Source organism: Pezoporus wallicus, unplaced genomic scaffold, assembly GCF_028554395.1.
Source record: "Pezoporus wallicus isolate ANWC-B61680 ecotype Strahan unplaced genomic scaffold, APGP_CSIRO_Pwel_v1 contig_8188, whole genome shotgun sequence".
Classification (NCBI taxonomy): domain Eukaryota; kingdom Metazoa; phylum Chordata; class Aves; order Psittaciformes; family Psittacidae; genus Pezoporus; species Pezoporus wallicus.
Window position 1 is genome coordinate 3,309,311 of NW_026640104.1, and position 24,477 is coordinate 3,333,787.

At 40.1% G+C, this 24,477-nt stretch overlaps 1 protein-coding gene across 3 annotated transcripts in view; it reads left to right on the forward strand.

Moving 5' to 3' along the window:
- Positions 1–17,874, forward strand: part of CACUL1 (CDK2 associated cullin domain 1) — a 51,556-nt gene extending 33,682 nt beyond the window's left edge. For 2 of the 3 annotated variants that reach the window (XM_057417247.1, XM_057417245.1), the window contains 4 exons: positions 7,687–7,776; positions 10,576–10,714; positions 14,283–14,326; positions 14,887–17,874. In XM_057417247.1, coding sequence (XP_057273230.1) covers positions 7,687–7,776; positions 10,576–10,714; positions 14,283–14,326; positions 14,887–14,927 — 314 coding nt within the window. In that variant the 3' untranslated portion in view covers positions 14,928–17,874. The remainder of the gene's footprint in view (positions 1–7,686; positions 7,777–10,575; positions 10,715–14,282; positions 14,327–14,886) is intronic. The other variant, XM_057417246.1, reaches the window with a different exon arrangement.
- The last annotated feature ends 6,603 nt before the right edge of the window (positions 17,875–24,477 follow it).

Below are 24,477 nucleotides of genomic sequence, written 5' to 3' on the forward strand. Positions count from 1 at the left end.
AGAGCTACATATTTAGGTGATGTGTTTTGCTGTGTTGACCTCCAGAAACCAGTTGATGTCAGTGGAGCAAGCGACCCTCATCACTTTGGCTCTGTACTGCTGTGACATAGTGCCTACTGTCAATAAATTCCTGATCTAGCTCTCGTGACTACCCCAGAAGAGCAGCAGTGCAAAAGGCTGTGATTGATGCCAGGTTCACGGCCTGATTGTGCAGCTACAATAAGGAACACAGGGTTTCTTTTGATGTGTTGGGTTTTTTTTATTCACTTGCTATGCCTCACCCTTTGGCAGAGATAGACAAGAAAAGAATGGATTGGATTGACTTTTTCCCTGCTTGAGCTGCTGCTTCTTTTTCCTCCCCTCTATTTTGACATCTATCTCAAATCTGTGTGTGAGAAGCAACCTGTTACTGCCCTGATGCACAAACTGCAGAGAAAATCCCATGCCAAGGCAGAAAACACTCATTCTTTTTCAGCTGCCTAAAGAAGGCATTGCCCTTACCCTTTCTGTGTGCTGCTCTTCTGGATTTACATTCAAGAAGTTGTTCTTTGTGCTTCTTTCTACCTTATTGATCCAATGCTTATGGTTCATGAAGAAATAGCAGTTAGCTTCATAAATGAACTTGTTCTTTAATAGCTGTACTGTGTTGGATCCAAAGTCAGTGTATCCCTGTGTCTTGGTCTTGACAAAAATGCATAGAGCATTATTATAGCTTTGGTGCAGCTGAAGTTTGGTGACCATGGGTTTGTATCTTGGAAGGTATTTGTCCTGTAGGAAGAGCTGAAGGTTTCCTTGCATGGTTTAGGTTATATCTACGTTAATAACTGGTGTGGTGTAAAGGGAACACAGGACAAAACACCTGTGTGTTGTTGAGGACCCAGTATTCACCTTTACATGTGTTTGGGAGAGTTTTATTTCACGCTTGCTAATGTCTGGTCCTGTGGACAGAATGCCAGTTAGGAGTTTGAGCACATCTGGTTTAATCTTGCCCAAAAGGAATGAAGTTAATGTGCTCCAAGGCAGCTCTGCCATACAAACCAAGGAGCTGTAAATGGGGATGATCAGTGAATTTGCTTCAAAAGCACATTTCAAATCTGAACTAAAGCATTAATAGAGAATCTACCCTTAAGCATTTGAAATCACCATTCCTTTTTTCTTTGAGACGCAGAGTGACTGCTGTGATGGCAGAAGTCGTATGTTGTTAATCAAAAAGTCCCATTTGATTGCTGAGGCTCTTTCCTTCTGTAATACATGGGGTGTTACTCAGCCCCTAGACACTGCTTTGCTTGCTTTTCTTCCTTCAAGTGTGCAAAATCAGTACGGGGAAAAACTGCATAACCTTCCTTTACCTTCATAAAGGTGTTTCTTGCTTCTAAGAATGATACAGAGAAAGAAAACCATCAATTTCTTTTAAAACAATACAGTAGTTTAAAAGGCAGAATTACTTGCTCTCTCACATGCAATGCCTTGCTCTCTGTCTTTAGAATCAGCCTATGTGTCTGGATAGGTAAAATGATGTTAGAAGATTGCTTCCTGAGGGCCTTAGAAATGAAGCAAGGTAGCAGAGCACTAGGAAATTCTGATTGATTCCAGTGTATTTGTACCAGACTAAACGGGGGTGACTTCTGTTAGAATTTCTCTACAACAAAAAGCTATTTTACTCTTTTTCCACAGCTATAAAGCCATTGAGTTACCAGCTTGAGACATTAAATGTTTGGGGAAGGGGAGAAAGAGGGTTTTGTAGCATAAAGGGTCCCTTTTTAGATGTAGGGAAGGGATGCATTTATTGTAGAATTCTTTGTTAAAATTACATATGAAAGATTTTTATGTATCTACAGGATTGTGTTTAATTTCTGGCTTATTCTATGTAGGCAAATAGGTTAATGTTATTGCCTCCACTTCAGGTTCCCAGTTTTAACCCTAAAACATGTTTTCCTTCCTTTCCTTCCTTCCTATCTTCCTTCCTTATACTGGTAGACACAGATAAGTGATAGTGAAAATTAAGTGCAGCATGTTCCAGTCCTTTCCCAGCATATGGGGACTCAGCTGGGATGCTGCACTGACCATTCCTCTTCCTTTGAAACACTGAATTGTCACATTAATGTCAGTCTATTCTTAGACCTCAGCAGTTCCCCCCACAGTCTCAAGGGCTATGTAGGATACACCTTGTGCAGCTATTCATCTCTTAAATTGTCTGTGCTCAGCAGACCTGATGGAGTAATCAAGAATGGCAAGCTGACCAGGGTGATATCACTCATACTGAAGTGCTGGTTGTAATTTGTCAGCTAAGCACTGAGTAATCATATTGTAACCATATTGGAAACAGTAGGTATTGTTACTAAGTTTAATAGAATATGCTCAAATTCTTTAAATAACACTTGCCCAAGGAAGCTGTGAATGCTCCATCCCTGGCAGTGTTCAAGACCGGCTTGGCCAGAACCTTGGGTGACGTGGTTTAGTGTGAGATGTCTCTGCCCATGGCAGGGGGTTGGAACTGGATGATCTTAAGGTCCTTTCCAACCCTAACTATTCTGTGACTCTATGATTATCTACACGCAATTTTATCACTGAACTAAACTTTTCACCCAAGAACTAGGCTATTTTAAAAAGCCGAAGTTGCATCTCTTGTTTTATCTTGTTTCATATTGATTAAGTTGCAGCACCTTTGGAGTAAAGGCATTTTCTCATTGGAAAATACAGTCTGAAGTAATGACTGTCATGTTTAATCTGGTTCCTTGGTAAAAACCTAGGAATAATGTTCCCATTTCAATAAGCCTTAACAAAAAATTGCAAACAGAAAAATATCACCTTATTTTCCAATTATAGAAATCCCAAAGTATATATGTCTGCATTTATAGCTTTGCTTTTCATATTTATTCTTGTAACAACACTGGGTATTTTCCATGTGATGAAAACTTTGGAATTTTTATTTTGTAGCATTTTCTTTAAATACTTAATAAAGCTTTTGGCCCATGCAATGAATATTTTAAACATAATCTGTGGCTCTATGAAATGCCTACTGGCAAATGCTTAGTAATAAATACAATGTTTAGGTCTTTTTTTTTTCTTCTAATCCACATTTTAATTCATTCCAAACTTTTGAAGAACTTCAGGTGCTAAAAATCCTTTTTTAGTTGTACTTAGAGGAAAAGAAAAATGCGTAATCGTGAGCAGTTTGTTACTGCAAATGTGAGGGTTAAGCCGGAGGAAAGTTTGCCTTTCATGTAAAAGGCTGTTGAAGTTAACATGTACAAATTGTATCTCAGTCAAAGTAATGAAGAGGGATCAGTCCCTCTAATAATAAAATAGGCAGCAGATAAATAATAAAACAACAAATCCAAAACTCCAAAGAATGACACCCCCCCCCAAAATAAGCCCAGAACAAACCCAGCCAGCCTCCCCTAAAACCTCAACCCAGAACAGCAACAAAACTACAGCTGCATTTTGATGCCAGCCATAGTGGTTCCCTTCCTATTAGCTATTGGCATGTGGCTTTTAATCAAGTGCTTTGCACAGGCTGGATTTGGCAGTAAAGGTTGGGATACAGGAACTATGTTCAAGGTGCGGTCAGACGGACCTTATGCAGTTTGGTCGAGAGAAAGGTAATTTATTAAACTATAGATTTGAATGTGTGTGAGCTGATGATATTCCTAAAGGGCAGAACTGCCAGGTGAGCCTGGGCTGTTCGGGTTTGTACTGGCTGTGCACTTGGGACAGTTTCATCTTTACTACTGTATGTCATAGAATCCTAGAATGGTTTGTGTTGGAAGGGACTTTAAGGGGCTTTAAAACTCATCTGGGACACCTTCCACTAGAGCAGGTTGCTCCAAGCCCCTGTGTCCAACCTGGCTTTGAACACTGCCAGGGATGGGGCAGCCACAGCTTCTCTGGGCACCCTGTGCCAGCGCCTCAGCACCCTCAGAGAAGAATTTCTTCCTAATATCTAATCTAAGTCTCCCTTCTGACAGGTTAAAGCCATTCCCCCTTGTCCTGTCCATACCTGCCCTTGTAAAGCATCCTTTTCCAGCTTTCTTGTCGGCCCCTTTAGGTACTGGAAAGCTCAGATATATCTTACTCATGGTTGTGTAAAGATTTAAATTCTGTGGAAATGTTAAAGTTGTTCTGCAAAATAAGTATTGCATACTGGAATTAAGTACTAAAGATCACAGTTTGTACAATGGGATAAAGAAATCCAGAATACATTCATTCTACTGTGCAGCTTCATCAAGCAATCAGTTCTGCTTCAGCTGAAGACTGGAGAGCAGCAGCTGACTAATGCCTTAGTTGTGGAAGCTGTTGGAGTTGCTTTTAATGGGAGTACCCTTTAAGTGCATCCCTGAATAATTACAACTTTGAACACATCTGCCTAAGCCATACTTATGTATAATTTGTTAAAATATCTTGGTTTTAAGTTCTATTAAATTACTGGAAAGGGAGGAAAAAATCTTGTGTGCTAACATGCAAAAGTTTCAGTTGTCTGCCAAGCAAAATAAATCTATTTTAAAGGAATGCTGAAGGATAGAAAAGGATTTTTAGGATAGTTAACTCTTAATTTCTTCAAGTGAACCTTGAGTTATGAACTAGTGATTTTGAACTTGAGATTCCTGGAATTACTGGGATCACAAATCTTGCCCCAAGTACCCCACTGTAATTAGGAAGTAGCTTAAACCTTCATTGAGGGACAAGCTTCTCCAGTGTTCCTGTATAATAATGGAGTAACTCAGTTACTGTGGAGGACCTGAAGTGCTGCAGGTTCATACCTCACTTACACCAATATAGTTCATCCCCCGTAACGCCAAAAAAATCCTGAGGTAGTTCTAGGTATCATCTTACCTTGGCTCAACAGTATTTCAGAGCATCTTGTGTGTTTCTGAATTAAAACATTCCATCTTGGGAAGCCACGCTTTTCTTTGATTCTGCCATGAGTTGTTTTCAAGACTGTTTTCAGGTTAATTAACTTCTTAGCATATTGGTTACTTGGTCTGTAAAATGCAATATTAGTTTACAAGCACTGGGGAGGCGGTCAGATAGTATCATAGCGTCAGTACAGCTATCGGTCATCTGAGGTTTAGTTTTATTGGAGCTTCTGAGAGCAGGGAGGAGTCGGTGCACCTTCTGTTTTGTCTTAATTATTCTAATAAAACAAGAGCCAAAGCCTTAATATGTGGAGGTCTTTTGTGAGACTGTAAAATAACAACAGGGATAACTTCAGCGTATCTGCCACAGTTGTTTGTTTTAAGTGACCCTCACTTAAGAAGTTATCCAGGATTGACGAACCTTTAGGTAGGTTTCGTTGCAAAACTGAAGGCAAAGTTTTACGTCTTCCATCTACTTACATCTTTGTCTATAAACCTGAACTGAGATTTTTTGGATCTATCCAAAGAGAGGAGTCTTGCTCATTCTTATGGAAATCATTCTGAAAAGACATATCCTGCAGAAGTGCTGTTTATATCAGGTATTGATACCTAGCTTTTGGAGAAAGTGTAGGCTGGATTATGTTTTAATGAATAGTATATTCTTTCACTTTTCTTTATTGAGAAACAGGAAGTGTATGCCATTACTTTGTTATAGTGTTGTTGAATATAATGCCATCGCGCTTGTATTTGGCTGTAATCAGAGAGTGACTTCAATTTGTGTTGTAGCATGTGGTGATCTCCAGGTGAATTCTTCCACTGATTTTAATCATGAAATCCCTTTCTAATGACAGGTAGTGTGACCAATAATCTGGAACAGAAACAAGTGGCTGCTTATTATGCATGCTTCATATTGTAAATGTATCTGTTCACATGACCTCAAAGGTTCACAACTGAAACGAGCTTCATTAGTGAATAATACCTTAACAAAAGTGACAAGTACTATTACATGTTTGTAATGGTAAACTATACTCAAGATGTGGACTGTCCTCTTAAACTATTGCTTCTACAGATAATGCAGTTGGTCAACACCTTGATCATGTTAAGGGACCACTGGTGGGGGTTTCCATTACCTGGAAGGGAAGAAAACTCTCAGCAGCATCATTTTCTCCCACAATATGTCCTTTATATATAAAGTCACATAAAGTAGCTTCTGAAATATTTTTTGATTGCTCTTGCTAGTTATATCTTGGGCACTAGTGAGAGCACAGTTTTCTGTTTGTGAGGATTAAATTCAAGAAGCTGTGCTACTTTAATTTTCTTACTAAATGTTCAAGTACTTCTATCTCTGGACTTTGTGCTTTCGATGTTATTGTTAATTCCTAGGCTTATTTTGTTTTAAATAATTGGTTATACATATTTTAGGGATATAATTTGATGTCTGTATCTGAAGAACAAATTTGCAGTTCTCTGGACAGTGCAAATCTGTTGGTGAAGCTTAGGCTAAAGTAGCTACAGTCTAGTTAAATATACATATATACCCACACGTTCTTTGGATTGTCTGTTACTGTTGCCTAGCTTCCTTATAAAGCGTTATCTCCTTTCTAATTCTATGATTTGCAGCTTTCTTGGTTGCCAAGAGGCTGTTTGAAAAATGTCTTTACGAAATAGGCTGTAAATAAGTCATTACAAAACCAATCACAGGTTCTTGCCCCCTCAAGGCTTCAGCTGAAATGAGCAAGTGCTTGTAAGATGGTTCTTTGTAAAATAAATTCATCTGCAACAGTTAAATATAACAACTTTGATTACTTGGGGAGTAGAAAAAGTACTTTGTTCCTTAATCTCCCTATTACGTGAGCCACTTAAATCTTCAGTAGCGTGTGCTGCTCTTTCTGACACTGTTTTCCATTTTATGGTACTATAGTGGCAGGTGCTGCAGCTAGATCTGGAGATGCTCTGAAGCTTAAAAAGCAGAATCTGTACAATATAAGCACAGAGAGATGCCCTTTAGGTAGACTAGTAAGAGTCATTTCTCCTCTATCTAATGGGTACAGAAAGGTGTATTTGTTGCTTAACTCCTTCATAGAGGAGTAAGAGCTGAGAGGCAGCACTTGGTTTAAACCTTACTTATTTCTTTTCTTTCTCCTGGGTGTTTCTGTAATTCAGATATAAGTTTAAACCTTTTAAGCCTTATAAATTACAAGACAGGGTAAAGGCCTGTATATTGTAATATAAATGGTGAATGTGCTATTGCCAGGTTTTTCCACAAGATGAAAATGCAATTATTATGATGTTTACTACAGAAGATACCAAGAATGAAATAAAAATATTCACTTGTGTTTAAAAAAACCACTTTTCTTATTTGATTTTTACATATTTTTTTACACTATTTGTACTTCATTTATAGACTTCCAGCCGTCCTTAGTTTTCTGTACAAGATTCAAAGTACTGTAAAGCAAGGATTTGTGGCTCTCCAGGTGTTTGGCACACAGTATGAGAGTGCTTCTAAAAATAAATTGTTTACTTGAGTTCTGCATCTCAATACTTAAGAGCCATCACTTGCTTGGTTTTTCCTCATGACTCCTGCTGCCTGTCTGAAAATGGATGAAAAACAAGTTATGTCCCATTTTCATCACATATAATTTGAGCAGAATAAGTTTGTTAAAGGTGATGTTGTATTACTTTTGAGCATTATCAGTCATATACCTGTTTCCTTTGTGAGGACTTCACATAACAAAGCACAACTGCTGTTTGTCTTTGATATAAAAATGTATATGTAAGAGCCTGTATCTGTTTCTTAGAAACCCTGCTAATTATCTTAATTTTATTTCAGCTTTACTTTTGGAAGCTCAGTCAACGCCCTTTCAAATAACTCCTTCAACCATGGCAAATATTGTGAAAGGCCTGTATACACTACGACCAGGTAAAAAAGGAATGGTCTCTCATACTTTAGTTGATATAAAAATAGAAATGAGGATGGGAAAGCTTTACAGAAAGCTCTAGTTCTTGTATGCAAGCTAGGAATGGAGTGGACCCTCCATTTACAAATTGCATGGATAAAGCTCTTTCAGTAAGCAGGGATTATTTTTACAACAGCAAAAGTAACATTGTACCATCATTTTTAAGGCAACCCTGATTTCATTTTTGTGAACTGTTCAGTACCAAAGAAAAGGGGGTATATATAATTCTTTTGAAAGGAGCTCAGTTTGGTTTTCTTACAGGTGATGGACTTGTGATTTCCCAGTTTTCCATTTCAGCTGATCACTGTTGTGTACTTCACAACACAACAGATACTGGTTTGAGTTGGTACCATGTGCCTAATTGGATTTTGAATAGTTGTCTTATGTCTGTAAGATACTTAAGTATAAAGATTGTTCCTACAATCTGCCTGCTTTCCACAGCTGGTAGGAGGACCCAAGTGGCTGACTTTAAGCTATTGTTTAAACAATACATATTTTCTCTGGTTACCTGCTCCTCAAGCTTCTCAGCCTGTGAGAAAATGAGGAACTTTAATGTCATTCCAACCGAAAGAGCACAGGATAGACTTCTTGATGTAAAAGGCTGTTCTTTCTCTGGTGATGCTGGTTCTCGAGGATGAATTCTGAAACAGTCAGGGCAAGAGTTTCTCTGAGGCCATGCTTTGCTACTTATTCTGTGGGACTTGCTCCATTGGATGTGTTATGGGTCTGGCAAGCAGATAACTGGAGAAGTAAAGCAGAAAAATGCGGTTAGTGGGATGTGCTGGGGTATTAGAGCAGCACTAGGAAGTGTCTGCTTAGGCAGTGTAAAGAGCAAAAGGAAAAGTGATGCTGATGTGGCTGGTGGTGATGGGCTTTCTCTTGTTTTCTCTTCAGGCAGAAAGTACTTGACAGGCTGTTAGATTTCAGATGCTGCCAGAAAAGACTGTCTTCTAATTCTAACTCCAGCATGTGGTGCCTGTATCAGAAAACACTGGAGCCTGGGCAGGTGCTCAGGCTGCTGGTTGGCCCACTTGGATTTAGCTTGAAATACTCTTTTCACCTCGCCCATGATGATCTGGCAGTGGCATGAAATATTCTACCACAGTATTTCATATTGTGAATTCCAAGTCAGTTTATTAGCTTGGCTAAATGATTCAGTGGCATTAGGTCTTTAGTAGGTAACACATTCCACATGGTACCTTTTTCCTGTATTATTTCATCAGACAAACAGTGCTGTTTCATGTCTGTAAAATTTGGGGGTTTTGTTGGTTTGGTTTTGCTTTTCATTTTACCTGGGGAGCTACAGGCCTGACAGCCTGACCTCAGTGCAGGGAAGGTCATGGAGCAGATGATCTCAAGGGCCATCACACAGCATATACAGGATAACCAGGTGATCAGACCCATTCTGCATGGGTTTATGAAAGGCAGGTACTGCTTGACTAACCTGATCTCCTGTGACAAGGTGACCTGCTTAGTGGATGAGAGAAAGGCTGTGGATGTTGTCTACCTGGATATCAGTAAAGCCTTTGACACCGTTTCCCACAGCATTCTCCTGCAGAAACTGCCTCCTCATGGTTTGGATGGGTGCACTTCCCTGGGTAAAACTGTCTGGATGGCTGAACACAAAGACTGGATATTTAGGAAAAATTTCTTCACTGAAAGGCTTGTGGAGCACTGGAACAGGCTGCCCAGGGAAGTGGTTGAGTCACCATCCCTGGGGGTGTTTAAAAGATGTGTAGATGTGGCACTTAAGGACATGGCTTAGTGGTGTACTTGGCAGTTCTGGGTTAATGGTTGGACTTGATGATCTTAAAGGTCTTTTCCAACCTAAATGATTCTGTGATGAGGGAGTTTAGTGCATTGGTTTTTGTTTAAACCCCCTGTACACTAATAAAGAGGATTTTCTAAGTTTGCCAGTTAGAGTGAAGAGTGAAGTTTGGCATTGACCAAGTAAACATATGTGGGAATTGGGTGAAAACTTGTCATATGCCTTAGTGAATGCTTTTAAACGCATCCCTTTTTCCAAGTAAAGATGGAGTCTAAGGTAACTGCTATAACCTCTGGGAAGGCTGGCTTCACAAATACTCAAGAGGTATTTATTTTTCTCGGAGCAGTTGCTGGAAACCCAATTTTCATCCTTGACTCATTCTATGTTTCATATAGTCAGCCTTGAAGCAACTTTAAGGTAAACTGTCTTGCTCCTGTAAGGCAATGTTCGGTATAGTGAAATCGCATTTCTGTCCTGAAGCTGAACTAGTAGAGGTTAATATTACATAATAAAGATTAGAAAAGTGTTCATCTAAGCCTTGGAAGATCGGGAAAAGAATTGCATTAATTCATTTGAAATGGGGGATGGAGAAGCAGGGTTGTATGGTGACATTAGTGTGATTTCTAGAAGGAGGGCTCAGCTCTGTGAATACACTTGCAGAGTAAAGTGTTACAAATGAGCTGATTATCTGGATGAGTTGATAATCAAACTTGTCATTGAGGTGAGTGAGATGCAGCAAGAACTGAATTTCAATTTGGTGATGAGGCTGATGGCAAACAGTAAATCTTTTATCTACATGTAAACATCTGATTATTTGTTCTGCTTTAAGGCTTGGTTTCTGTGGAGTTTGGGGTATTTTGGGTGGAGTATTTGTTTGTTTAAACTCAAGATCCTAAAATGTGTTTAAAACGGAGCAAAATTACATTTGTCAAAGAATAAAGTTTTCACAAAAGATCTTTTCCACGTTTTGTTGTTGCTTCCCCTTTTCTTACAGAATGGGTACAGATGGCACCAGCTTTGTTTTCCAAGTTCATCCCAAATATTCTCCCACCTGCTGTGGAATCTGAGCTTCAGGAATATGCTGCTCAAGACCAGAAACTTCAGAGAGAGCTTATGCAGAATGGATTTACTAGGTAATAATTATTAGTCTTCAGTAGTAATTGTGCTGGACAGTGCTGAAATGGTAAAAATGGATACACCTAAAAATACTAAAGAAATAATTCAAGAGTTAATAAATAACCTTCACAACTCAGTATTTGAAAATGGCCTTATTTTCCATGCTTTTTGAGGACTGCCAACCCTGCAGATGATACCAAAAAGATGATTGGAAGTCTTGAAATATTTTCATGAAAAAGATTGCTTATAGTTCATAAATTCAAAACACAATTCCCTGTGTTTTGATTGTTTCTAATGTATGATTATGCCCTTGTTCAGCCTTTACTTTGGCTCTTTAGTTTCTGTAAACTGACTTCTTTTCATGATGTTTCTGAAAATGCCAGTTGATGACTTTCTCCTTATTCCACTTATAGAGCTATTTATATAGTTAAGGTGTTTATTTTAAATAGTCTTTTTCTCATCTAAGTATTGAATTAGGGAGGATGAGAAAGAAAAAGCAGTAAAAGAGACAGCAGAAAATATTCCTGGCCTGTATTATGCCCTCTGGGGAGTCCCTGTTGCTTTGTGCTCTTCTATTTAACTGCCTAGATGGAAGCACAGTGCTTTCGCTGCAGCAGTGTACCACTTTTGTAGTAGTATTAATCTGGGGGAGCCATTGTGCTCTGTTCCCAAGAGGATCATTTCTGCATGAAGAGAATAAGTCTTCATCTTTCTTGTTACCTGTGCCAACGCTGAGAATCTGGTCCTGTGGTTTGAACGCCTGCTAGACATGGGTATATTTAGTGTAAGATGTACTCCTGGATTTCATACTCTCAAGTGTGAACAAGTCCAGAGGAGGCCACGAGGATGATCAGGGGACTGGAGCACCTCCCGTATGGAGACAGGCTGAGAAAGTTGGGGCTGTTCAGAAGAGAAGGCTGCGTGGAGACCTCAGAGCAGACTTCCAGTATCTGAAGGGGGCCTACAAGGATGCTGGAGAGGGACTCTTCACTAGGGACTGTAGTGATAGGACAAGGGGTAATGGGTTCAAACTTAAAACGGGAAGTTTAGGTTGGATATAAGGAAGAAATTCTTTAAGGGTGGTGAGGCACTGGAATGGGTTGCCCAGGGAAGCTGTGAATGCTCCATCCCTGGCAGTGTTCAAGGCCAAGTTGGACAAGGCCTTGGGTGACATGGTTTAGTGTGAGGTGTCCCTGCCCATGGCAAGGGGGTTGGAACTGGATGATCTTAAGGTCCTTTCCAACCCTAACTATTCCATGATTCTGTGTGGGTTTCCTCAAAGGTGATCTTTCTCTCTTCAAAGCTTGGTAAATTATTGAGCTTCAGAACTCTACTGCTGTTTCAAATACAAATGGTTTTGTAGGCCCACTCCTTGTAAGGCTTTCTGGTGAGGAAAAGATGTTTTTGGCAAGTACACACACATGAGTTAAGGCACTGAAAACAAGCCATAAGGGCTTGCGCTGAAAAGAGCAGTGCAGCTGGCACAAGATAACAGAAGTATGAGACTTGGAAACTGAGTTGTCCTATAATGCTGACAAAAGAATGTAGTACACAGAACAAAAAAGGGAACATTTTGGTTTTGTCTTTCAGTATTACTAATCCTGTAGGTGGCTTCTAATATTCTGCTTAAAACTGCATTTCGCCAGTTTCACACTTCATAGAGAATTAAAAATCAAGTTTCAAGTAGTAACAGTTCGTATCCACAAAAACAATCAGTCTCAAAAACATTTTTCCCTAGGTACCTGAAAATAAAAGAGGCTTGTTAGCCTGGCTGTGAAGTTCTTTGGCTGGTGCTGTAAGGAAGATGAAAGGCTAGGAAGGATACTGACCACTGCAAAGTCTAGACACCTCTGTGGTGCTCTCTTGTTAGAGACTTGGGGGGGATCCTCAGAAAAGTAACAAGTTCTCTTCCTTCAGGCTTTATGCAGTATGGCATCTTCTGGGTATTGAACATGTGAAGACTTTTGGTATACCTTGTAGGTCTAGGCAATTGGCCCAGCCTAGCCCATGCTTTTGCACAGCTGCTGTTTCTACATAACTGCTTACAGTGTATTAAATAAAAATGCAAACTAAACCTTTGCAGTGGAATAACTGATTGATGCCATTTAGTTTCGGGTGAATGTGTTTTGCACAGCACATTTATATGGTTTTACTGTCGGGGGGTCAGTGCAGTCTGGTAAACATGGAGGTCGTATGAAGTGTTAGAGTCTGTCATCATTAAAAGAATACATGTAAAAGAAAATAAAAACAGGTAATATATTTGCTACATGGCATTTTGCAGTGGCATTTGAAACACATTTTGGTTTGCATATTACATCTTGAAATACATTTCTTCCTGTGTTGTAAATAAATATAACTTATTTATAACTCAAAATTGGTCTGAGGTTGTATTCCTACACATATAGATGTATATACTTACACTTAAAAAAGGTTGTTTTCTCTTTTAGCAGGTAATGTGCCAAATCTGTTCTCTTCTAGTTTAGTATGAAAGATCATCTGTTCTTCTCCAATTGCACCAGAAATGGTGAAGTCTTTGCTGCTGCATTTCCCTGTAAAGCAATAACCTTGAGGAACACAACACAGTGAGGTCTCTTGGGCAGCATTAACAGCATGTCAGGTTCTAGTTGAAATAGTCAGGTTATAAACACTATTAAATACTATTGTTGCAGGATAGGCCAGTTGCTTGGCAGTATTTCTTTTGCGAAGGACCTTAATCAAGGCATGCACAGCAGGTCAGTCATCTTAAGAGTTTCTTCAGGGAAGAACATTTCATATTATTGGAAAAAAAACCCAATAATTTCTGCCAACTTCCAGCAAATAAATGTGACATTATAACCACTGTGATGAAAATATATTAGAGTCTCTCTTCTTTAACAGCATCAATAGCATATCTATCACCACAAGGATGATAGGTATTTTCCAGCTTCTGAGAGTTCGTGTGCATAAGAATAAAAGGAAAGAAACCATGTTTTCCAATGGGAATTCAACTTTGGGGTTTTGGGACCAATAATGTCAATCAGTGTTTATACAACTTTATAGTTACTTACTTAAATTTTCCCCTTGGAGTGGTCTCAGCTCAGACTCGCCTAGAGTCTGTTGGATATTCAGCAGCATTGTACCTTTCTATAGTGATAGATGCAGAGTTTTTCACATAGCTCTATAAAGTTCAGTTAAGGAGTTTGAAACAAAGAAAACAATTTTATGCATGACTTAAGACCATGCTACATACGAGCAATTTTCCTGATCTTAATTTTGTACAAAATTATCCCATAAAATCAAACAGACTTTAATGGAAGGATGAGGTAATTAAATCCAAAAAATATAGCTTATGCTTCTGTTCTAGTGAATTGAGAATCCTGTAGTCATGTGTTATTGCTGCTATGTTTGAATTTTGATTCTGAAGTCTATGAAAGCTGATGGCTGTGCTGAGGTATTTTATACTAATTTCCCTTTTTAAAAATCATTGAATGGTTTGGTTTGGTAGGAACCATTAAAGGTCTTATCCAACCCTCCCTGCTACAAGCAGGAGCATCGTCAGTTAGTTTACATCATCATGAAAATACCTTTCTTCTCTTTCTTTCCTAGAGGTGACCAGTCACGCAAGAGAGCTGGAGAAGAGTTAACTTACAGTAAGTATGCATCTACCCCTGCCCTCCAGTGTTCTGCAGTCCCCGAGAGGCTGGGCATACAGGTAGTGGTGGTCTTCTGGCTTCTCAGGGGTGGTGAGGTATCAGGGACTGCATCTCCACATACAGCTATTTGGGTGTAGTGAAAGTCCCATGTTTTGTGCTGACTATATACTTGTCCAGGGGAGAATCTAGTCCTGTACATTCCAGGTTGGGATTGAAGTACAAGGTCCTGATTGTCATTAAATAGCCTTGGAGACTGGGGATTAATATCTTTAGTTATTGCCAGTTCATTTTATTGCATTCTTTCCACCAAGTTTTCTCCTGTGCCTTCAGCTATTTGCTTTATTTTCTACCATAAAATATCATACAGTTTTATGATGAACTGTTGTTACAACTTGAAATGAATGAATGGATATTTATATGTTATACCAGCTTCTGTTTACACGGTTGATGTTTTTCAATCAGTGCTGGGTTTTGGGCTGTTGGGGGAAGAGGGGTAAAGGACATAAGGTGGAAGTTTTAATACAAGAGAATTTCTTGAACTTTTAATGTAATTTCAGATGGCTCATCAACTTGTGCAAGCTCCAGGGGGTACAGATAGTGAATATACTGGATCAGCTTCTATTCCTAGCCAGAACAGACACTGGAGGAGCGCAGGTGGTATCCGGAGCCTCCTTTGGCAACTGCTGATACTCGAGCTCTGACACGAGCTATGCCTCAAAGAAGAGTTTTGGACTTTCTTCTTTATATAATAAAATGTCAGTTGCTGCTACAGTTGGGATGACTTTGAAAGACATGTTTCCTTGGTCTAACCTACCGACAAGTTCATGTTCTGTGATTTTTTTCTGTGAGGAATGCACCTTGAAAAACGATCCTTTCAAAGTGGAAACGGGCAGCGAAATCAGCAGCTTCCAAAAGCGTTAGAATGGAAGAATCTTTTTTGCACTCTTTTCTTAATATTAAGGACGTTCTTAAAACTAGTTAACACATCAGTGTATTAGTTTTTAAACTTCAAGGTATTTTCTGGAGCTTTTACTTAATAAGAATAAAGTTTCATTATTTTACAGTATTTGTTTGTTAGTTTAAAAATGGTCACCTTTGAAGAGTTGGTCCCATGTAAACGTATCTTCTGTCAGGGAGTTTAAAATTCCAGATTTTTCTTTTCTCTTTGTTTTTTTTTGTTACTTGGTATTTTGAATCTCTTTTCCTGTGTGTTTGTACTCTGTGCCTTCAGCTTGTGCACTTTGCAACTTCAGAGACCATATTTTGTTTACTGCAAAATGTGCTCGAGTCAAAACTTGATGCGAACAAACATGCTGCAAAGTTGCACTTTTCTCTTGCATTAATGGGAGGTGAATTTAATGAGGAAGGGAGAAAAGTTGAACCTGTCACCATCACTGATAGTGACTTGAAAGTTTGTCCCCTTTTTAATTTTCCTGTATATTTGTGTTTAATGCTGGGACCAACTCTTGCAGAACCCTCTCATTGACTTTTCATTGGCTTCCATAATTGCAATAGATCGAGATGTGAATTCCAGATTGAATGAAATACTAAGATATGTTTTATGTTGTGCTATGTAGCGACATTGTGGACAAAATTCTCCAGTCCAGTAGGTCTGCAGCGTGCATCTTTGTCAGCACAAACTAGATGTGCACCTGATAGATCTGCGAACAGTGGTACCTGTCCAAGATCACTTGGTGGCTTCTGTGCCACTTCTGTTTTGGGAATGTGAAGGGGGTATGATGGTGGGTGTAGTAGGAATCAGGGAGTTGAGGAGTGGTGTAATGCAGCCTCTTGCTTCCAGTCTTGTGTAGACTCAGTTGGATATCCAGCTGAGCCCAGTTCCAGGAGATCTGGACTGATGGTCTAAATCCTAGTGATTGTGACATGGGTTTTAATCAGTGATATGTCTAATGCAGTTCTTTCATGAGAGGAGACATATACTTGATAAAGCAGTTTGACTACAGAGTTTGTTGGTGTTTGGGGTTTTTTTTTTGTTATTACTATGGATTTATTTTCAGTACCTTTAGTTCTGAAGAGAAATGAGTTGGTAATATAAAATCTTTCCGAAGTGAAACTTTGTTCAGTTTTGTCTTGCACAACTCTTACGCCTGTTTAAGAACAGCACCACACAGACACCCACCAACTCCCTTTATGCTTGCATGAGTTCATTACAAAATGCAGGAAAAAGACAAAAATAGATGCGGCAGGGACAAAGCTTCTTTTTGTTTTTGTTTTGTATCCAGGAGTCATGTAAATGAATTTAATTCAGTCCATTTCACATCAGCCGCTTTGGCAATGCCGCTAGTTTGGAGGGTGGCAGGGAGGAAGAATGAGGACACTGCTGTGTTTGACAGATTCAGATCTGATTTACCTGTGTGTTTCTTTGCATATTTACAAGGACTATTTAATTTTGAGGCAGCTTTTCTTTTAGAATGAAAAATGAATGTTTGGTGTGGTGTTTTCTATGTAGAACAATGCCAGCAATCTAATTTCATCCCCAGTAATGGAAAATCAAACCACTTGGTAGGGATTTTTCAAGTGTTGATAGTGCTTCAACTTTGCTATTAGGTACTTAAGTTGAAGCAGAATTAGGTACAAACAGGGGTTTTGTAAATACATGGTGGATAAATTAATGAAGGCTTGTAGGGAACAAAATGATTTGCCAGCTTCCACATTTTCTGACAGTTTTGGATTTGAACAAAAATAAAACCTCTGATAGCGTCCTTAGCTTTAAAATAATCACTGTTTACTGAAATCATGACATTCCTGAGTAAAGAATAGATGCATTAACCTGATTTGGTTAAAGTCTGTTTACAATTTCATTACCATTCTAGCCCATATAATACAGTAATCAAGCTCTGTTGTCTTTGTCAAATGATCACAGTCTTTTTCTGTTCTTAAAGTGGTTTTACTGGGTCAAGTTTGTAAATAACATGCTTTCGCTTCATTGTCTGAGGCAAGGGTTCAACATTCATTTTACATTGCATTATGTTTGGGACACAAACTTCTTGAACAGTAAAGGTAAAGCATTTCTGTTGGCATGGTTCACTCTGTGTGCCATGAGTAGTGCTTGCATATTCCTCAGTCCTCTGTAGCATTCTCACTTGGCCACCATACCAGAGAAATCTGTTTGTTAAGCACTGTATTATGTTGTAAATTTGGCATTAAAATTCCTGTATGTTTTGGCATTATTAACATAATGCTGAAATACTGTTTTATCTGTTGAAGACGTTCTCATTGTGACTGAGCATGGAACAGAATACAGCTTACGATACTGAATCATTTTGTTTCTCTGTAAACTTTTACTTACAGTAAAACTAACTCAGCCGACTTGAGCATTGGTACTGTTAAGCCACAATTACCAACAGCATGATCCTAACTGCAGTATTTAATTTAACCAGATAACTTGTGGTAAATCCATTGCGTTTGTAGCTTACTCTGTTAAGATTAAGCAGTAAAGTTGGTTATACCATGGGTGTCGTCTTCATGTTGCACTGGTTCTACAGCCAAACTTGCTACATTAAAATATTTGTAGATTAATTTCATTTCTTGATTTGAGAAGTTGAAATATTTGAATTCATCCTACTGTAATGATAGGCAAGTGTCAATATTTGGTCAAGATGGTCTTTGATACAAATGATGAAGCTGAGGGGTACTAACTAGGTAAGTATTCAGTTCCTCCACAGTTAGATATCCTTGGTGTCTTTGTGTAGTTGTTGAGGAAGTGTTTATGAATGAATACTCTGAAGCCAAAGTTTTCATTCCTATTGTTTGATAGAAATGTGATCAGCCAGATCCATTGCTTTTAAGTTTTCCATGACAATGGTTATTTACTTCCTACAGGTTTGCAAAAAGGAAAGACTTACAAAGGCCATATTCTGAGTGACTGGGAAATGCTTTTCATGTACACTATGGCCCTAGCGAAAGGACTATTCTGTAGATCTACAAATAAGAACCAGCTGCTTGAATTGGACTCCTGTCTTCAACCCAGCTCTAGTAGAGAGAAAACAAAGATGCCTATTTTTGGTGCCTTGACATTCACCAGGTGGCCAGAGGGTACTTAGTTGGGCTCACAGTGCAGACCCTTAGGATCAGTTGATCACAACCAAAAGGTCCAGCTAGGGAGGAACAGTCATTGCTTGAGTTGATGTCCTGGCCTTTCTGGTCTGCTGGGACTACGATGGCATGGGGATAGGCACTGTGCTGATGCCATTTTAGTTGAAAATACTTCTTCTGTTGACAACTGATTTTAAATTGCGTTCATAGCTGAATGCTCTAAGTAAGTTTGTTAATGACAGTATTTGCTTGCATCAGTGGTGGTTGCTTTTCTGCTCTGAATTTCCTTCACTTAGAGCACCTCCGCTAGAACCTTTTAAATACACATTAAAGATCTCTGCGTCTTTATGGAGATGTTTGCATGGTGTAATACTGAGCTGCAAACTGTGCTCCCGACATTGTCACCAGGCAGGGAAGATACAGATTGTCAGGCTTTGTGTGTCCTCCTTTCTCTGACCCAGGGGTCTGTGATAACAGATACATGCCTTGCATCGTCCACATTCTCAGCATTGAGTCTGATCTATGAAATGAAATTGTAGCTCTTGGTCCTGTTCAGCCTATTTCTACGTAAGATAGAGGAGAATCTGCAGGTAGAGTCTTTCCTTCTGGAGCTTTCTATGGCTGTTAGAGGAGAAGGATCTTTCCTCCACGGAAAAGGGTTATCTATGTGTCATTTTTGCCTGCTGGTCTCCAGGCCACAATGTGGTGCAAGACAGCCAGTCGTGAGTGCACTATGCTTCTAGCATGGTGAGACTTTAATTCTGGATTTAATCTAGGGTAGCCAAGGCTATTTTCAGTGAGTTTACAAACTCCAGGTATAGGTAATCACTGAAGGCATGAGTCAGGAGTGGATTTACTCTGGCAGGTGTCATTGTAGTAATTACAGGTCAGAGGAAGTTATTTTGTCCCAGGGGGTGTTACTTCCTGTAGCATAAATTGATGTAATTCTGGCCCAACAAGATGCTGTTATACCCGTATGCCTGTTAGGAAAATAATGTTGAAGAATCTAAATTTCATCTTTATCAGCAGTAAAATCAGCAGGCTTTGAATGGGAAACAGAATCACATGTGAGAGGAAGCCTTACCTTTTGGCAGGAGGCACACAGACCATCAGCATTACTGCATTAGCAGAACAAGACAAACTTGCTGATTTGGCCTCAGTTGAAAGCTCCTTGACAGAGTGCTTTGTACTTTGCCAGAGGGAATGGGAGGATTAAACCCATGTATCTTGACCTAACTTGAATGACTGGTTTAAGGGGATTCCAAAATTTCACAGTCTGAGTGCTCAGAAATCCCTCCTGGCTGTCTCTCTCTGTCCCTGGGATGCTTCAGATACACTTGGTTAATGTTCCTCTTTCTGAGCTTCTGCAAACTGATCTGATTAGCATAGAACAGGAAAGTTGACTCCCATAACAACGACAAGAGAATGGATTTAGTAATAACACTTCCTGTGTCTTTAGTATTGTTTTTCAACTAATCATTCCTTAAGAAAAACTATTAGTTTCTGAGGCGACTTGGGTCATCAGTGGTTTCTATTAGAGGGCAGCAGGTAACTTATTTGTTAGTGCCATTTGCCATCTATTGGCAAATTGAATGACTTTGTACAAAGAACAGTTCATAAACGAGTATCTTAAGATGTTTGGTAGATGGTACTCTTTGGATGAGTGGCAATGTCTGGATAAGAGCCCCTGTTTGAAGTACAGGATGTGCAGAGGTATCAAGACGGCAAAGAGCCGAGGTGGTCCATCTGGTTGAGTTCATGCTGAAGTGACTTGCTCTGTGTATGCCCCAAAAGTCACTGCCAATTCTGTAGGGTTGGTTAGCTGGTGGACTGCAGATTCATGACTTATCTTCATGGTAACCTGTTTCTGTGGCAGGAATGGCTGAGCAGTGACGCACGACTCACATTTGAAACATGTCAAGTCTTAAAACTGCCTGTTCGTTAAGGTGCCTAACTTAAATTGCCTGTATGGGCAACATGAAGCAAAAGATTTCTTCATCAGGCACCACACAGCACCAGATGGATGTACTTGAAGACTTCCATTTTTGAGCCTCTCTTACCAGCCGTGGCCTGCTGGTACTTGAACCACCGCATCAAAGGAGCTGGAAGCAGAACTTGCCAGACAGGACCTGTCCTACCTGTCGAGAGCAGAAGGAAAACGGGCCTGTTGTGTTCTGTTCTTAATGACTTTGGTATGGAGTCCTGACTGAGCAGGCACCTGCTGTTCCCGGTTGCTTGGATAGCCTGAGTTGTGCAAGGAACACAGTTTAGATGTTTTAGTCTGTTGGAATGACTCGCAGGCAGAATTTCATCCAAGCTATAGAACCATTTTCCTTAAATTACAGAGATGCATCAGACCTGATGATTATCTGCTTGAAATCAAAATAATCTCATTACCCTATTTGTTCCCTCAGTTACAACTTAGGAACGTGTGCTCAAGAGATAATACACTTTCTGGTTATGGCTCCAATCTTCTACTTCAGAGAATGTTGTAGTTAGTACAGATCCACGGGGAGAGAGACCCATAGAGTAAAATGCAGTTCTCTGTGCATACTTCTGTTTTACGTTTCCCTCCAGGGATGTGGCATGAACTGAAAAGCTGCACACAGAATCCTTCACCTCATTTATGTTTTGGCTTAATAATGTTTTATTCTGTCTTTGCTAATAATTCCCAGTGTTGAATTTGCCTTTTCTTAGTAACTGCTGTATATCACACTAGCACTTCTTAGAGCTGTGTTACAATCCCAAGATGTCATTTGTGAGTAACTCCTCTTTGTGAAAGATCGTGTTTTCCCCGTGCCTCGTTTTGTCAGTCAATGTAAACATTTGTAACCTGGATCTCTAACCCCATCGCTCAGTGAAGTGCAGTCCTGTAGCTCTTTGTAGTCAATCTTCCTCATTCCCTCCTTGCATGATGGCACGTGAGCCCTGTTTTTCATGTTCTCAGCTGCTTCTGAACACTGCAACCAGTGTAACCCCAGCACTTGGGTCTTCTGCTGGTGACCTCTCTCTGCTGTGAGCACTGTCAGTTCCTGCTCTGTAGCTTTCCAATGACAATTTATACATGTGGAAAAGCTTCTCTGTTACCTCATGGTAGCTTTGTGAAGAACTTTCAGTGAGCGAGCTCACTGAACACCCCATGGAAATCTGTATCGAAGGATCTCACTCACCATGTGCTTGCTGAAAGATCTGCCCTGGTGCAACTCAGCTGCATTCCTTGTCATTTGAAGCCATGTATCAATGCTATACATGCTGAAACAGGCCCTCATCACTCATATTTTATAGCTCACCATTTAGCACATGAGTGTTGCTGGATGGACTCAAGTGTCCAGATGCTGACATCACAAGATGACGAGCTCAAATGGGAATTTGTGATGTCATGCTGTGATCCTGCTGAGGAAATGGGAATTGTCAAGGTGATTTCATTGGGTAAAAGGAAACAAGAAGGACTTACAGGATTTTATTTAGGAAAGAGCTTCTGCAACTCCTTTGCTGCACATTCTCTCAACTCAGACTAACTAGTCATCGTCCATGATTTGCTGATGCAGGACAAGAAAGCAAGCTTGGAAATTGTCAGATCCTCTTGTCTGCTTGCCAATGCAGCTATCCATGTACTTGCATCTGAAGATCCAAACTGTGCAAATGAGAATGAGGAGAGCATCCAGCAGCAATTCAGCTGCTCTGGCTGAGGTTTAACACCCGCAATTGTTCCTGCAGAATGGTCTCTTTCATTTACAGGGTGCTTTAATGCCTCAGTGAAATTGCCTGTCATCACACTTAACTTTGTTGTTCTGTTAAACCACAGTCAAATCATCTTCAGATGTCAGGAATCCCCTTTGAGGTGTATTTACTGAAGCCACTGTGCCCCTCCTGAAGCGTGAGCATCACTGAGCTCTTTTGTAAGGAATCAAAACTGTGGCTTCCAGTTTCCCAGCCCTATGGTGGCATTGACATGGCTGCTCCGAGGTCCCCGCTCAGTGGTACCCAGGTTCCTCATGCGTGTGCTGCGAGCGTTGCAGTGAAGCTTTTAATTAAAGATGTAATGACTTACTGTGCATGTGGCTTGTGGCTTACCTTTGGGGTTGGGAGATGGTTTGCCTAATACACAGCGAAACAAAAGATTGTGCTTTGCTCTGTATTTGCTGTTCCCAAGTAAGCAGGAAGGACAGCTCTCCTTTGGACTTTGGGGTAGAAAGCTGAATCCCACTGGGCAGTGACTGTGCTCTGGTCTTGGAGAGGGCACTTTTCCATATGCCATAAAGCATAAAGCTACATGATAAAAATAGAGCAGGATTCCCCAGTGTGTGTGTGTAGGTGCTGATGGTGGCAGAGCTGCTGTCCACCATGCCCAGGCTGAAGTTGTGTGCTGGGCTGGGGAGGATGTTGTTACTTGTGCCACCAAATGGTGCTTGTGTTCCTATTTAGCAGTTTCCAAGGGAGAACAAACCTCTGTTCTTCAACTGATTTTGTGACTTTGCAGCCAGTCGTTGGCTGTGTTTAACGTATTTCAAGAGCTTTATTGATTTTTAAAAGCATCCTGAAAAATAATGCTAGTTTAGCTTTCTGTTGATCTGCATCTGCAGAGTGACTGAGTTCAAGCTTACTTTAGCCTGATGAATTCCTCTTGTATTGAATACAAACAAATGTCTTGGCCATTTTTGCGTTATTCTCTTGATTTCTTCTACAGGCTACATATGTATGTATCTATACATACATGGCTCTTACATGCACAGAAAAACCCCAGTGCATCTGGCTGCTTTTAATTGAGCCACTGTGACCTTATCTTTTTATCAGCCAAATTAAGGGTAATAAACTGAATTTAAAGCAAAGGAGTGATATTCGTACAGAAGAAATAATTCTGCTCTCGACTAGATAAATTTCACAGAACACCTGGCTCAGCTCAGCCCTAGGCAAATCTCTGAGCATCTTCAGAAGGTCGTGTTGAAAGTGACAACTCGTGAACGGAAAGGAGGGGGCATTTCAGCACTTGGAAGAAGCTTGTCTTTGATCGCACGCTAAGATGGTGCAGAACTTCTGTGTGCCTCTATAGGTGCAACTTCAACATCTTTAACTTCTCCAATGTATTGCCACAATGAATTGTGTCTGAAATCTGTACTTTTCTATGTGGTTGTCAAGTATTGTCTCTGTCTTGGCTATGCAGCGTCTTCTGACTTGGAGATGCTGAACACCTTCACATCCCCATCTTCCCTCCTAGCCCTAGGGCATGGTCCTTGGGCTACTCTATGCATCTGTAAAAGCAGATGCTGTGAGGAGAAAGGATGCGACAGGACAGACTGCTCAGTTAAGGAAAGATGTCAACGCAGGTAGGTGGTTTCTTTGTCCCTGTGTGGAGAGAAATAGCATGACCTGAATTCCCCTCGCTTTAGTAATCTTGCCTGTTTTAACCACTCCTCAATCTGTGCTTCTGCCTGTCCAAATGTGCTCTGAAGAGCATTTACACTGTGTTAACGCCATCTATACCCTTCTCCTTCTGAGCTGCTGTCCTTGTGTGCTGCTCGGGAGTGGTCCATTTATCATAAGCAATGTTCTGCAGCTGGGTGAGGCTGCAGATTTCAAAGCAGCATTAAATCCCTCTCTCTGATGTGGAAGACATACTGGCAATCATTTAGCAATGTTGCGTTTCAATTCCCCTTAATGGCTGTATTGCAGAGAAGATGAAAATATTGGCAGCTTGATGTTTCAAAACAGATTGAAATCTTCAGTACTTCCCCTGTCAACATAATTGCTTTGTCAGGAATGGGGGAATTAATTTAAATATGCTTAAATTTTCTACCAGCAGTTCTAGCCTGTTATTCTCTCGGTGTTGCTGCGTTGTCAGTCAGGTTCTGCTGATCTCTGGGTTCCTACAATGTAGGATTTTCTTCTGCTGTCACTTTTTTTTGTAGACTACTGCTGTATCTGTGAACCTGATGCCATTTGTGGCTGCGTTCTCTCCGCTTCTATTCTCAAGCGCTCCAAACCTGTCACTTCTGCCTTTCACTCTAAGTCAGAGCTGTCAAAAAGGCTTATTCCTTCTTGATGGGAAATTCCTGGAAGTTGGAGTCATGAAAAACACCCACCTTTCAGTAATC